The sequence below is a fragment of the Barbus barbus genome (assembly GCF_936440315.1).
Source record: "Barbus barbus genome assembly, chromosome: 33".
In the NCBI taxonomy this organism is placed as follows: Eukaryota; Metazoa; Chordata; class Actinopteri; order Cypriniformes; family Cyprinidae; genus Barbus; species Barbus barbus.
In genome coordinates this window covers 2821425-2836531 of record NC_136761.1, presented here as the reverse complement: position 1 = coordinate 2836531, position 15107 = coordinate 2821425, and the positions used below count along the sequence as shown (strand labels likewise).

Here is a 15107-nt window from a genome sequence, read left to right as displayed (position 1 = left end):
AAAGTCCTTAAAAAGACTTGAATGCCTTCCTGTACTTTAAGGATACACATGTTTTGAAAAACAGCAGCATAACAAATATATTTTTCAAACTAATTTGGGATTGGAAATGTCACTTTTCTGTTCGAGCACTGGCCATACTCTACAAAATGACTACAAATTCAAATTAACTGGCAAAAGCATGCTTCTCAATGTTTTCTGTTAACAATCTTTTAAATAAAGATAGGTCCGCATGAGTATATAGCAACACCAAGTTCAAGACTACACAAACAGCCAGGAGAACGGGGAGTAGGGCTACGGAAATTTACTGGGGGATAAAAAAAATTAAATTACATTGCAACACTTTAGGCTTTTTTTTTATGCAATACATAAAAAAAAGCCATTCCACTCAACAGAAGTTTGCATCTAGTCTACAAGACAAAATAATAACTGAATATAGACGTGAATAACCCTTTCCAAAGTTTACATATCCTTGATACTGGGCATCTTTACTTGGATGATCTACTGGTTTTGTGATAGTTGATTTTGTATAGTAACAACGGTTTTAATAGTGTGCAGGGTGAAAACAGCACAGTGCCTCTTTGAAGGTCAGGTCAGGACCTAAACACAGCAAACACGTAAGCGTACCTCTTGCCTGCTTTCAGCTGGTTGGTCACATACTGCAGAAGACCAGCTAACTCGATGGGATATTTTCTAAAAACCGCTCCACAAAGACTAGCAAGACCTTGGGAAAGACGTGATGACAAAAGCAAAATATTATCATAAGAACGAGCATTAGAATTCGTACGATGGCAAGTCAAGATTGTCATGCATTTGTGCTCCAAATTGCTTTCCGGACACACTCTAGCAGCAGGGTCAAACCATTTCAAGAAATGACATTTAACGTCCATTAGGATGCCAGGCAGAAGTTCAATTTATTCGGCATCTCGACACATCGAAGAGGCGTTTTAGAGGAAGCGCGGCACTCACTCTGCAGCCATGATGAAATGGTCGTGTCATCGTGTTTCATCTTCTCTTTCTCTGGGTTGGCTAAAGCTTCAATAATGCAATCTGCCCACACGGTCAAGGCCTCAAACACACCACGTCTCGCTCTTTAAAGATAACACACCCGCTGTAAGCGGCAGACGCTCTTCAGACTATTACTCATACGCTTAGACATTGTTTTGGCATGTTCAAAAGAAAATTAAGTCTATTTTCCTCCGCTGCTCTCCAAACTACAGAAATGCTTGTCTCCCTCATTTTAAACACACAAAGCTGTCAGCTTCAGTGATGACGATGAAGTCAAGGTGAGCGATTACATGCTATTTTAATCAGGCGCAAATTACGGGAGTTTGGAGGAGATCAGCAAGTTCCTGGGAGAGCTGTTATTAGCGGAGGGGGAAGATTATTATACAGTGGGAGTGTAATTATCAGAGCCGTCTGAAAGGATACAGGCCAGCACATCATAGTTGAGAGAGGTGAGGTATTTGAGAGAGTCCACCACTGGAGCTATGAGGTTATCGTACCACTGGATCTGAGACAGAATCTGAAAGAAAAGAGAGAGAGAGAAAACATTACATTCATTAACCTAACAACACAGCACTCTGCAGCAGTGACTCACTCCTTCTACATACAGATTTATTTGTATTCCCCTGAGGTCCACGTGTGTTATTCAAGTCCTTTTTGTGCCATTTCTATATGCTCAAACTTCTGAGATCAGACGGAAATCAGAAATGCAATTCTCTTTAAAAGACGTCAAACTAAACTCGGTAATGCATTGTATTTTCAAGTGAAATTGCAAACAGAGCAATACCTGATTGTATTCATTTGCAATAGACCTGATTGTGATTGCTACTATTCGTCTATCATAGTATGATCAGTTTTACCAATTTGATTTAAGCAGTTTTTCTTAACTGGAAATCAACTTTGTAATATTGGATCCACAGAGAGAAAGAAAACCTTGTTTTTTCATTGTGATATAAAGATGAAATTTAACAAAAAGAGTCATTTATACACCAGAAACGTCTGAAAAAAAAAAAAAATAGGTTATCAGATGTATTCTTTGTAGGCCATTTTTTTCAGTTCTGACATCCCAAAGACACTGTTTTTGGTACATGCGACTGAAATGTTTAGCTTCTTACATCTGATGATTGGATTTAGGCTTCAGGATTGAAAGAAATTGCATTTATCATCAAAATTATCATGAACAAAACATGTAAGAGTCATAAACCTTTTTTGACCACAGAACTTATTTTTTGCAATAATCCAAAAACCAACAGAAAAATTTGGTAACTTTATTTTAGGGTCTCTTAACTAGTTGATTATTAGCATGCATATTACTAGAATATTAGGCATTTATTAGTAGTAATTAAGCACATATTAACGCCTTATTCTACATTCCTAATCCTACCCAACATCTAAACTTAACAACTACCTTACTAACTATTAATAAGCAGCAAATTAGGAATTTATTGAGGCAAATGTCATAGTTAATAGTGAATATGTGTTCCCTATTCTAAAGTGTTATCAAAAATTCCAGTGTTTCTTGTTTTTTTGTTGTTGAGGGAACCAGCCTACAAAAATACATGATCGCTGCTGCGATCAATATTGGTCAATATCAGTCAAATCGCCAAACTTGTCTTTGCAAACACCACTAATTATATTTCCCTGGTCATGGAGAATAATACATTGCTCAATCAGTCCAGGGACATTCATTCTAGCAAACAGAATCAATTTTGATTTGATGTTGTACTGTGGCGAGTGTTTCTCAGTTCAGAGGCAGCAGCATCAGTCAGTGGTCTCTCTCTCTCGGCGTTCATAAAATGAGGAAAGCTCAGTCCTCTGCCAGCGCCTGAATAACACAGCCTTCATCAGAGCTCATCTCCGTCTTTTATTTCACCACTGAATCTTCTGATTTTTTCTGAAATTCTAATGAATTCAAAGCCCCGCCACCACCAGCCACTTCCAAGTCTTTTCTTCTCGGTACACGAGAGCAAAACTCGGAGCCTCTCATCGCTGAAGACGTGCACAGCATAAACGGCGACAGCAGAACAAGCCTCCGCTCCACTTCTTCAGAACCAACCCAGCAGAAAGAAGCATCCTGATGAAAACTTTCTGGTACACATGAAGATCTGTCAGCCGCGGTCGGCCCAGTCATGAATTTCTTACATTCGATGGAGATGAATGCGATTACCGTTAGCCCGCTGACTAATAAAGCCTAAATTTAGCCTCGTGTTCATGCTCTCGTTCTGATTTTGGACATTAGGCCACTGGTCTTAGCTCATATACGTGCTTTTTAATCTCAGGAGCAATGGAAATTGATGGCACACTGCAGATTATAAAGTAGCCCTGTAAAAGCATGTCATTAGTCTAGCGGACCATTATGGCCGCCGCAAGCAATAAAATACTCACATAATCAAAGAGAATGGTGGGGTTACTGTGGCTTAACTTTCCAATCTGCCTTCCTGAGGGCTTCACATTCTCCTTAGTCAGTCGCCTGGGGGAAAAAAGCAACAGAAGGTGAAAACCAGAAAAAGTGGCACAGACACACCAAAGAGGACAATTAATAACACTCACACTCACCAGTGACTAAAACAGGCCAGTAAATTGGCTATACTTACTACTACAGGCAATATTTGGCTGGCATATACCAATAATCATGGCCACTTGTACAAAAAATTCTGTTGGTGGTAAAACAGCAAAAATATAATATCCTTGTCAAAGGATTGTGCATATTTTGTGTTTTCAAATAACTAAGGAAAATCAATATCTCTACACAAGTCTTTAATACATGTATTACCAATGGCAGTGCATGAAGCTTTGAAACCTTTATGAATCTTTTGTTTTGAATCAGTGGTTCGACGCAAACTTGCCAAGTCACGTGATTTCAGCAAACGAGGCTTCGTTAGGTCATACTGCTTTGAACTTTGGTTTCTGAAACATTTCAAAATTGCCATGGTTCCATGTGTTTTAACTGATCTCAGATCTGAGGTGTTCAGTTTTAATCATCAGATGGAAAATTCACTTTTACATGTTGTTTGAACTGAAATGTGTGTTGGCAGTGTGTGTACACACCTTTTCCAGACTGATAGATCTCAATTACTTTCTCATTTGTTCCTGCATTTCTTTGGATATCAACATGATGTGTGCTTTTGAGGATCTTTTGGTCTACTTCATGTTGTCAGGCAGGTCCTATTTAAGTGATTTCTTGATCAGGTGTGGCTGTAATCAGGCCTGGGTGTGGCTAGAGAAACTGAACTCAGGTGTGATAAGGTGGGCAAACACTTTTTCACACAGGACCATGTGGGTTTGGATTTAGTTTTCCCTTCATAATAAAAAACTTCATTCAAAAACTGCATGTTGTGTTTACTTGTGTTATCTTTGATTAATATTTAAATTAGTTTGATGATCTGAAACATTAAAGTGTGACAAACATGCACAAAAATCAGGAAGGGGGCCAACACTTTTTCACACCACTGTAAAAAATATTTACAGATGTTACCGATTTTGATAATGAACAAAACTTTACCTCTGCATCCTAACTCAAGCTACTATCAAATATGCATTTCTAAGGAACAACAAAAAAGTGATATTATTATTATTAATATTATCAGACAACCCAAACCTGTTTCTTGATTTGAAAAAAATATCACTCATTAGAACATGCAGAAACTAAGAAGTTGTGCATCTTCGGAAGCGGAGCTGCACGGAAAGTTAGAAAAAAATGTTATGAACACCGCCGAGCTGTTTTGACAGGGTAAAAAGAGTGGTTTTTACACTACCATTGAGAAATTTTATCCAGTGTGTTATAGACTTTTCATTAAGACCCTAAAGAATCATATCAACTTGAGGAAAATGGGCATCTGATGACCCCTTTAATGCTTACGCAAAACAAAAAACCGAATGATATTTAATTGTCTCTAATTGGCCCCTCCTGAAGGCCAGCTCACGCCAAGATGAATATCCACTGAGGAAATTGGTGCGATACAATTTTTATTGGAACGAATGGCTATTATTGCACCAATAAAAGACATGCACAAACAGAGCTGATCTAATCACTTTTCCATCACAGTGCAAATAAAACTGGCCATCGCCAACCAATAGGATTTTGGCCATTGGTCATGTGGCCAGTCCGGCTGCTGTTACAGAAAACCACACCTTAGTGGTGTTCTTGAAGAGTATTTTGATAAGTGACAGTGATTTCTTTTCAAAGCTTTTGATTTTCTGAAAAGGTGGTTGCTAACAAGGGCGTACGGAGGTTGTCAGGGACATTAAACGTCATCAAACAGGTACACTCATCTGCTAGTTAGCATTCAAAGCCTCATTGAGTCCACAGTCAACTCAAACATTTCAAATTGCCAGAAGAGTTGACGGAAGCTTAATGGTGATGTTGAAGTCACACGATCATGCCGTAGTTATGTAGCAATGTTAAGCGTCATAGTTATTTTTGCTGGAAACATTGTTCAAATGGTATCAAATATCCAATGACAAACTCATTGTCGACTTCTTGTTAACGTGGCCTTCCAGTGTTGTGAATACTGGAATTTTGTAAGAACTGCAGCATGACAGGCGACAGATGGGTGTCTCCTCTATGGGGTGAGAGTGGACGCTGTCTATGTCCCGTCTCGCTCTTGTTTTACGAGTCTTCACACCTCTGTGCTGATTTTTTATTTATTTTTTTAATCACACATGCCAGCAGGCGCATGATGGACTGTCACGTGAAGCGCAGCGCCTCTCGGGCTGTTCTTTATAACGCTGTTAATTGTGAGCGCGGGGGGCTGGTGTTTTCCTGCAGACTAGCAGAGCTACTTTGTCTGAAGTGTGGCACAAAAGGGCCAATTAAAAAGTCAATTAATAAAGTAGCTGGGGGAAAAAAAAAAAACACGCACACACACACGAGGAGGGCACAGAGCCAGTGCTGGCATTGTGGAGTTTCCATTCAAACTGGTGAGCCGACAGGAGCTGCTGACTGCTAAGCCATGACAGTGTCATTGGTCTTAATAAGGGAGCCGTGTGTGCGCTCAGAGCATTCCCAACGTCACATCAGGTGGCCTAATTGATATGCTTAACCTTCAGAGCACAATGAACAAGCTCTAATGACATCTTCTGATACCCAGAAGTCTTATAAAGCTCACATGAACAACAGGACGTCAGCCGTCTCACTAGTACATATCGAACATTTTCATAAAACACACTTTCAAATATGTCATGAAAGAGATGTTAAAAAATTAGGGGTGGGAGGAAAACCGATTTGATGCATCACAATTCTCTCTTAAACGATTCTGTAAATGCGGTAAAAACTTATGGAAAACTGTCATGAACTAGAGGCAGCAGTATTATAGTTGCTGCCAATTACACACAAAACCCTTGAACAAGTATCTAATTACATTACATTATATCTATTACATTAAGTTCGGAAATGTTAAAGAAAATTACAAGGACAATCATAGGCTTAATTTGCTCGATGTTACAGCACCTACAATGTGTGATTTTACCAGTATATCAGCGTTTTCTCTTCCAAATGCTCTACAAAGACATCATTAATGCTGTCTGTAATGCAATTAGTTTATTAGATACGCAAAACTCACAGACGGCTGCTTTCAAACGCTCATGTGAGCTTTGTGTGTTCACTCTGGAGGGCACTCGTGGCATGAGGCTGTACGCATATTTATGCAGTGGTTATAGGAATGAAATTAATCTAAAAGTCAGTCATTTCTTAAAGGATAAAACAGACAGGACATCCGAAACGTGCATTATTGTGAATGCGCTCTCCCGTATAGACTGCATTCACATACGTCATCCGTAATAATCAAATGGCAGAGATGCTCAGAAAAAGAGAAAAACCCCTCAATGCAGTGCACAGAGCTCTCAGATGGATTCGGGAGAGTGTGTGTGTCTCTTCACCTCCTCCGGTCGCACTGCTGAATGAAGCGCTACTCCTCCGTGTTTCTGCCTCAGTGCTGACAGATCCTCCGCAGCAGCACTGCAGTCCAACACACCACCTGCACCTCCCTACAACTCACACACTCCGCTAATGTCTGACAGCTCGCCTCACAGCACACACACAGTCACGTAAGTCCACCGTATGCAAAATGCATGCATGCAACAAATGGGTTCCAACGGGTCAAACTGAGCAAAAAAAATGCTTAAATACAGCAAAATAAAGCATTTGCATTTCACTTGTTTAGAACTGTATTGTTAATGCTTTTAATTAATACATTTAAGGTTCATGTTAAACTTCTGGTAAACAATGACGTTCATCTAAATGTGAATAATAAACGTAATGGTTTGGATTTAATGGTTTATTTAGATTTAAACTTCAAAATGTATTAATATATCAGATGTTTGACTTTTTTTAAACATGTTTAGAATAAATATGGCACAATTTTGTTGCTAAATCTGACCAAATAGAGCCTCTTTTGTAGCAAGCTTTCACATTCAAGGCTGCATCCTCGCATCGAGCTCAACAAATATTTATTTCCTTCACACGACTCCAATCATACTAGCTCCTCTCTGTCCTCGACGTGCTGTCCTTCAGATTTCTGCAGCCTCAGGCTACAACATCCATTAAAAGCAAACTACTAACCAGAAAAAAAATGAAGGCAAACCATCAAAATAAGCATGACGAAAAATAAACAAATTTATGTTGGATAAAATCGAATTATATTTATGTTTAAAGAAAAACAATGAAATGTTGGACGCAGTAAAATCTAATCTTAGTCCAGTCATATTCATCTATTAATTCAACACTTGAAAAACACAAAACTACCTGCATAAGCTACAATCAGCATCCAATGAGAGAGACTAAACAGTCGAAAGACATACGAGGGCTTGACAGGCGACCTTGAGCTTCCCTCTCTTTCTCCCTGAACATTTTTGACATGTTTAGCCTCAGCTCATTCCCCGCTCGCTCCCTCTCCATCCAATTATCTGCCAAAATATCATCATTTATTCAACACACTTGAAAAGAAAGCAAAGAATCTGATGCAGCAATTCTGCAAGCCCTTTCAAAGAGCTCATCTATATGCACAGGGGCCTGAACACACACACAGGCAGGGCAACATAAACCTTGTTCAAGGAGAACTGCCTTTAAAGTTGCACTGATGTAATAACATCCTAAAATCTACACATTGTCTAAGTGCAATGGTTGGAGTTAAACTGCAGAGGAAAAAACACAAATGGAACAACCTCAGAGCTGATAGGTATGTCTACAATTAACAAAAATGGATCATTTAAGTGATGCTTATGTACCAAAATCAAAAACATAAATCAGATTTCATACCTTAAAACAATCTTCATCTGAAGAAAATCAAACTACACTACCCATAATTCTGAGAGGAGAATTTCCATGTTACCATAGAAACAGGGATTGCACCAATTTCCTCAGCAGTGAGGATCTAGAAGTTAGCTAGGTAATGTTAAGCTAGGTTTGTTCTGACATTATTTCCTCACCTGCTAAACCTGTATGACTTTCTTCTTCAGAACACAAAAGGAGAAATGGATGCTATTTTTAATGGACAGCAGAAGGGGCAAGATGTTCAGTGAGCGACAAACTTTTATTTGATCACATCAAGTCATCATAAAACGTAAAGTACAGCCTATGAGTTATTATGGACTATTTATGGGGCTTTTTCATCATTTTGGGGCTTGAGATCCAGAGTCTCTATACAGTTCCTTTGCATGGAAACGAGCAGCAGACAGATTTTGTGCAGCATTTCTTCTACTGTGTTCCAAAGAAATAAATACATTTAGGTTTAAAACAGCATTTTAGAGTACATTATTCTTCTTTTTTTGAATGATGGATGTTTTAGCATCAGTCTAAGAAATAATGATAATAAAATTCAGAAAAAATAGTTCCAATTACATTTGCAGTGCTTCAAGGAATGGGTTACAATGTAAGAATCTGTTTACTTATAAACTAAACACTTTTTATACTAAAATATTTTATGCTCAAGGCTTTGGTTCATCTCATAAAACAATTAAATATGGAGGAAATAAATGGAACAGCACCTACACTACAATTCACTACAGCACACTACTCTCACAGGTTCATTCGAACAAATTCAGTCAAAAGAGCATTGAGAAATATTACTAAATGTATTGCTGTGATACAAAGCTGAATCTTCAGCGTCACGTGATCTTTCAGAAGTCATTCTAAGTCGTCGATAAATCATTTCTGATTATTAATGATGAAAATTATTATTGCTTAATATTTTAGTGGAAACTCACATTTTTGTGTCAAGATTTTTATTGAAGTTCCAAAAACTGTTTATATGAAGTTATTAGTATTTGATTGTATTTATATGTAAAAAACATACAATTTCCTTCAATGACTTTTGAAAAAAAAAAAAAACACTTTTCAACGGTACTGTAGGTGACTGAAAAACTACAGAAATCAAGCTTTATCTGTGTCTTTTATTTGATAAAGTCCAGGTAATGAAGTCTGAATTCAGAATTAATCAGGACAATCCACACTAATAACTAGGAGCGCTGCTTCTCACTACAGGCCAGAGATCCTCAGTTACAGGATTATATTGCAGAAGAACTGAACTAGATTCAGAGAGAAGGTAAACTTACTTCATGATGTATTTGGCTCTGTCTACCGTCTGAGCCTTGATCTTCACCAGGAGTGGATGATTGCCGTACGTCTCATTCTTCCACTGCCCATAGAGGCGATACCTAATTACACAACACAGAGATCCGTGTGTAAGGTAATGAAAATATATATCATGTTCATCAGGGCATTCTGACAGCGCTTAGATAGGTATATGGGGGAATATCATGAGGGAACAGGCATGCAATATACAGTAAACGCAGCAGTAAAAACAGCCTCATAATCTTCAGCTGGTATATGATCTCACACAGCAATCTTCTGATATAACGACTCCCATGATAAAACAGCCCATAATATTACACATCCTCAAACACACTTAACAGTTTACATTTACATTTATTCACTTAGCTGACGCTTTTATCCAAAGAGACTTACAATTGCTATATATGTCAGAGGTCGCACGCCTCTGGAGCAACTAGGGGTTAAGTGTCTTGCTCAGGGACACATTGGTGTCTCACAGTGGATTCGAACCCGGGTCTCTCACACCAAAGGCATGTGTCTTATCCACTGCGCCATCACCACCCAGTTACCAACAGATACAACAGGCTGAAAGCCTCCTTTGACTTAATTCAAACAAAAACCAGCCCAGAAATATTCTGTCCACATTTTCAATTTTTGTACACTGGCCTTGGACACAACACAGTATGAAGTGCAGACCCGCATGCAGTCCTGTTGGGTTTACTGATTAGCGATTGGCTCTTTCATTCAGAAGGCGGGGCTTCCTGCGATTGAGCGCCCATATTAAGCGTTGCATGTTTCCCCATTCTTGGGTACTCTATAGTCTTTGACCATATGTACTATGTCTTAGTACTAAGGAAGTCAATGGGGACAAAACAGTTTGGCTGTCCACATTCTTCAAAATATATTCTCCTGTGCAGCCAATACATGCATCAATCATAGGCCGAGGCCACTTAAATGTGAAAAATAAAAAGTGTAAATAAAACAACAAATTTTGACAAAAAAGAAAAGAAAAAAAAACTACAACAACAACAACAAAAAAACTTCCTTGGCACTATTCTGCAGCGCTCTAGACTCATTCTTCTCACTGGTCGCACTTTTGTGATTAACTTTCTCAGTTGGTCGCACGATCACATGAATTGGTCACATGAATTTTTTTTGCTACATTTGATTAATCAATGCATGCTGCTGAACTTTTATCATAGTTTATAGTTATATGGTAACGAAAGCGTTCAACATTCAACCCGTTCTTTTTCATCGGTATTATTTGCGTTTTAAATTTTGTGAACAGGAATTCCTTTTTTTGTGCGCTTTCAAATTTGGTGTCACGTCATATATATATACACACACACACACACACCTTTCACTTTTTAAGACTAAAACAAAAGATGGATTCATTGTCCTCACGTTACGCTATGGAGGCTTTCCTTAATTTTTTTTATATTATTATTTATTTGATTCCTCAGTGTTTGCTAAACATTTTGTAATTTATTAGTCGGTAAATAATACAGCATGTGTGTCCTATGCCATGCCTCCTCTTATTCGTTTTTTGTTAATAAATGCTATGTAAGCTAGTTTGTCATTGTAACTTACTGTTTTATTGTTGTTGTGCTCTTTAATTAAAGGTGCAGTAGGAGATCTCGGAAAATGCTAACTTTAGCCTGATAGCACTGAAAGAGAACGTGCCACCCTCCCTGCAATCGCCATCCAAAGCCACACCTCCTGAACGCACATACGCTCAAAGAGCAGAATACCAGAGACAACATTAAATTACTACAATAGGCAACATCAACTGTTCCCAATTACAGTCCTCACGCCCTGAAGACAATCACCTATTGCATCTTTAAGACTAGGTAAACAGCAAAGATTACAAGCTTTTCAAACGAAAACAAAAAGTAAAACTAAACTGGCTGTCGCTGACAGAACTTGCATGTTTTTTTTTTTCTACAAGAAAGTTCACCTTCTCTGGTTTAAGAAGCGGTCTTTTACCGTCTCCATCTGCTGCGTGCACCTTCGGGCTTGTGCTGATGCGGCGAGTATAAACCAGGCTCTACACCCTTTTTGGTTGCAGTCTAGAGCCCTGTTATGGGTAATATTCTGCCCGTGCTTTCAGATTCTCAGCCTACACCTCAAAAGACAATGTAAATGTTTTCCCACCTGTCCCCAAGGTTGGGGCACTGATATGAAACTCATAGCATGCAGATTTTGTAAGCAGATTGCAAGTAAAAATAATGTTAGACATTTATTAAGTAGCAATTTTTTATTCTAATTGTATATTTATTGCAGACCTGGAGATAAGCCTTGCTATTTATGTGGCATGAGCCCAAAACCTTACCAATTAGCTCATTAGCTTAATGCAATTAACTTGGTAATTTAATTTATTCTATAAATCGTATGCGTCAGATGCGTGCACAGCCATTTTTACAATGTTGTCTCTCAACTCTCTGTATACTTCTACAGCATCGCTGTTGAAGAGTAATTAGCCGGTGAAGCAGATTTACTTATTGAGGATTTAATGAAAGTTATCATGAGCATTGTAACGTTAGAAGCAGATGTCATAAATGTCAATAGATCAGAAACGTTTTAAAACAAGCCGTTCATTCATAAATCCGGAAGATCTAACGTTCATGCTGTGGAAATACAAACCAGAAGACAGAAGAAAACGAACAGTGCTGAAAAGGGGAGGAGCTACATAAGCTCTATATCATTTATTTTTTCTCATATACTGAGCAGAGCAGAAAGCCCTATAGGTTAAGACAAAGTGATGAGCTGACAGTACCTGTGCTGGTAGGGGAAGAGTTTAAAGAAGCCCCAGATCTCCTCGGACATGCAGGCGTTGCACTCCATGAGCGAGAGAGACGGTAACAACACCTGATCAGCAATACTGAGAAAACAGCTCAGCAGAGAGTCCTGCCAGAGACACAGACACATGCAGCACTTCATATACATCCAGACAAACACAGCTGCACTATCAAGCGCCTGTCATTGTCATCTAGATACAAAACGCTCCAATCGCTGGAAAACGATTTATAGCTTTAAATCCCTCAAGAAAACTCTTCCGGTAAAACCCGGTAATCAAATACAATTACTTGGAATAAAATTAGTAGCTGTTCAATGTTAGTGTTAAACGCTAAAACGGTTAACAGATCATTTGTTTGGAAGAATCTATTAGGTTTAAGTTAAGTTTAAATTGGGTGAGAAAAATGTCAAATACACTTTACAGTCAGATCTGATCTTCTAGAATTTAGCAAACAAAAAAGCCAGAAAGCTGTGCTGTACTTCATACAACTTTACACTTCTTGGACCTTCCATGACTCACCATTTTGTCCTTGCTGTCTTGCTTGCTTTCACTTTGGTACTGAAAGGGAGAGGCAGACACACACACACACACACACACACGCAGAGACAGACAGTGATCAATAGAGATTAACCAACAACAAAGTGAGACTATAGAACTCACACAGGTTACATTAAAACGAGCCAGAGAGCTAATACAGCCCTGATATAGACCTCATCAACCTCTGGGACACACCATTACATTTTCTGCCTACCAAACAATACACAAGAACAATACTGTAATAACACTGGAGAATGTCCATGGCTATCAAAGCAGAATCTACAGCTGTCTGAAGTGCTGAATCATTTCTACATGAGCTAACAACACATACAACCATCATACAGCCAGTGCAGAGTTGAGATAGTTCTTGCTTCTCCTATATAGCGTTATTAACTAGTTTTCACCAGTTTTTCACCTGGTTTCACCAAGTTACTTGTGTTGCATTGAGTGTTTTATTAGGATTCCTCTCAAGGGTTCGCTCAAGTATATCATCCAATTCTAGTGTCAGTCCTCACCTCTTTCATGAAACTCTTGCCCAGTCGCACTACCTTGGCAAACAGGATGGGGTCGTGGGACAGGTGAGGGCCCAGGTAGCACAGCATGTTGAAGACGTCCCTGGAGAGATGGTCAAAGCTTTCGGCCGGCCGCAGTGCCTGTTTGTTCCACAGAGGAGTCTTCAAACCGCCTTTGGCACCTTTGGGGACTGCAGCCCTAAAAATACAGGATGTCCAAAGAGTTCAACACACAGCTCTGCTGTCTGAATTTCTCTTGGGTCTTCTGTCCCAGCGCTGCATCTACAGTTACAGCTCAAAGCACATCTCATGTGGACTGTGTCCTGATTGACTTACGGTGTGTGTGTGCGTGTATCCCACACTCACATTTTCAACAGAAAATCTGGACCTGTAAAAACTACAGTAGTCAATATCTGAAGTGGATCAAAGTTCAAAGTTGTCCTAGGACAAGATCGATATTGTTTTGTTTTAGGACAACTTTGATGAAAGGTTTTGATCCACTTCAAATGCTGACTGTACTACTGTAATTTACAGATTTTACACTAATGCCGAATAAGAACAAAATAAGAGAAAATCTCAAATCTCTCATGTTGTTTCCAAGCAACTGACACTAGAGATAAAGGGTCGGAAATGTGAAGACATTAACTCTGACATGGAGCTTTCAAGCAAAAAAAAAAAAGGAGCTGTTTATAAACTACCATTATGAGTTTTTATTATTTGCCAGATTTAGTGCGTGCATTTACATACCCACACTGCAAATCACACTTTCAAAAAAAAAACAAATGCACAATGTATGGTGTGCTAGATAAACAACCGATTATATTTAATATTTTTAAATATTTAACATTAGCTTCTTGACAATCCATTGGTTCGCATTTACAATTCGAACTTACAATTTACAAAGTGTTTATAAGGCCCTTTAATGGTTCCCCGTTAATTTCTAACCAAACAAAATAAATCATTCAGTGATTCAGCGAGGGAGTCAGGTGTGCATTGTTCTGAGGACCGATTCACCGACTGAGTAGTTGACCGTGAACATAAACCAACACCAAACGCTGTTACAGGCCCAGGACAGAGCGCGTGTCTGAACGCCGTACCTGCGGTAGAGCGGCTCCACGATCAGGTGGAGCAGTTGGCACAGCGCGATGGCGATGGCCTTGTGGGAGGTGGCGTAGAAAGATGGCATCTGATCCATGATGCTCTGAGCGTGCTGCCAGTCACCGATCCTCAGCAGCGCCTCCAGAAGCCCCAGCTTCTGGTTATCAGGAGGCTGACATGAGAGGAGAGACAGATTAGAGGAGCGGAGCACACATCTCCACATACAGCATCATTACACGCTCTTGTTCATTATCTCTTCTGCTGAGGAGTCTGAGGGGATTCTTATCTTCAGAGACAGATGACACGCACACCATCTGTGTTGTTTCATACAGCTTACAAGTCACACTAATGCAAGGCCACAACAACAGCTATAAAATAAGGATTCGCATATATTCAGTCAGAGGTGAAAAAAAAAAAAAAAAAGTTTAAACTAGGCTGCAACAACTATTTGGATTAATTTGTGAATTTAGTTTTTTCTTAATCTGACATTCCATGTTATGCTCAATTCTCTCATTGAACCACAACACACAGTAAAAACACCGTCAAAGCTCGAGAGCACATGAAACTATATGCACACGCATTCTTTGCCTTTAATATAAACCTGGTTTGAAAC

The 15107-nt window shown here is 39.1% G+C and overlaps 1 protein-coding gene across 3 annotated transcripts in view; it reads right to left on the bottom strand.

The window, feature by feature from the left end:
- The window catches only part of LOC306853350 (THO complex subunit 2-like), a 78842-nt gene that overhangs the window by 40722 nt on the left and 23013 nt on the right, over positions 1–15107 (bottom strand). For all 3 annotated transcript variants that reach the window (XM_079390667.1, XM_079390668.1, XM_079390669.1), the window contains exons 11-19: positions 14494–14666; positions 13400–13595; positions 12867–12905; positions 12327–12457; positions 9553–9654; positions 3388–3472; positions 1429–1522; positions 967–1047; positions 625–721 (exon numbers count right to left, since the gene is read on the bottom strand). In XM_079390667.1, the coding sequence (XP_079246793.1) occupies positions 625–721; positions 967–1047; positions 1429–1522; positions 3388–3472; positions 9553–9654; positions 12327–12457; positions 12867–12905; positions 13400–13595; positions 14494–14666 (998 nt within the window). The remainder of the gene's footprint in view (positions 1–624; positions 722–966; positions 1048–1428; positions 1523–3387; positions 3473–9552; positions 9655–12326; positions 12458–12866; positions 12906–13399; positions 13596–14493; positions 14667–15107) is intronic.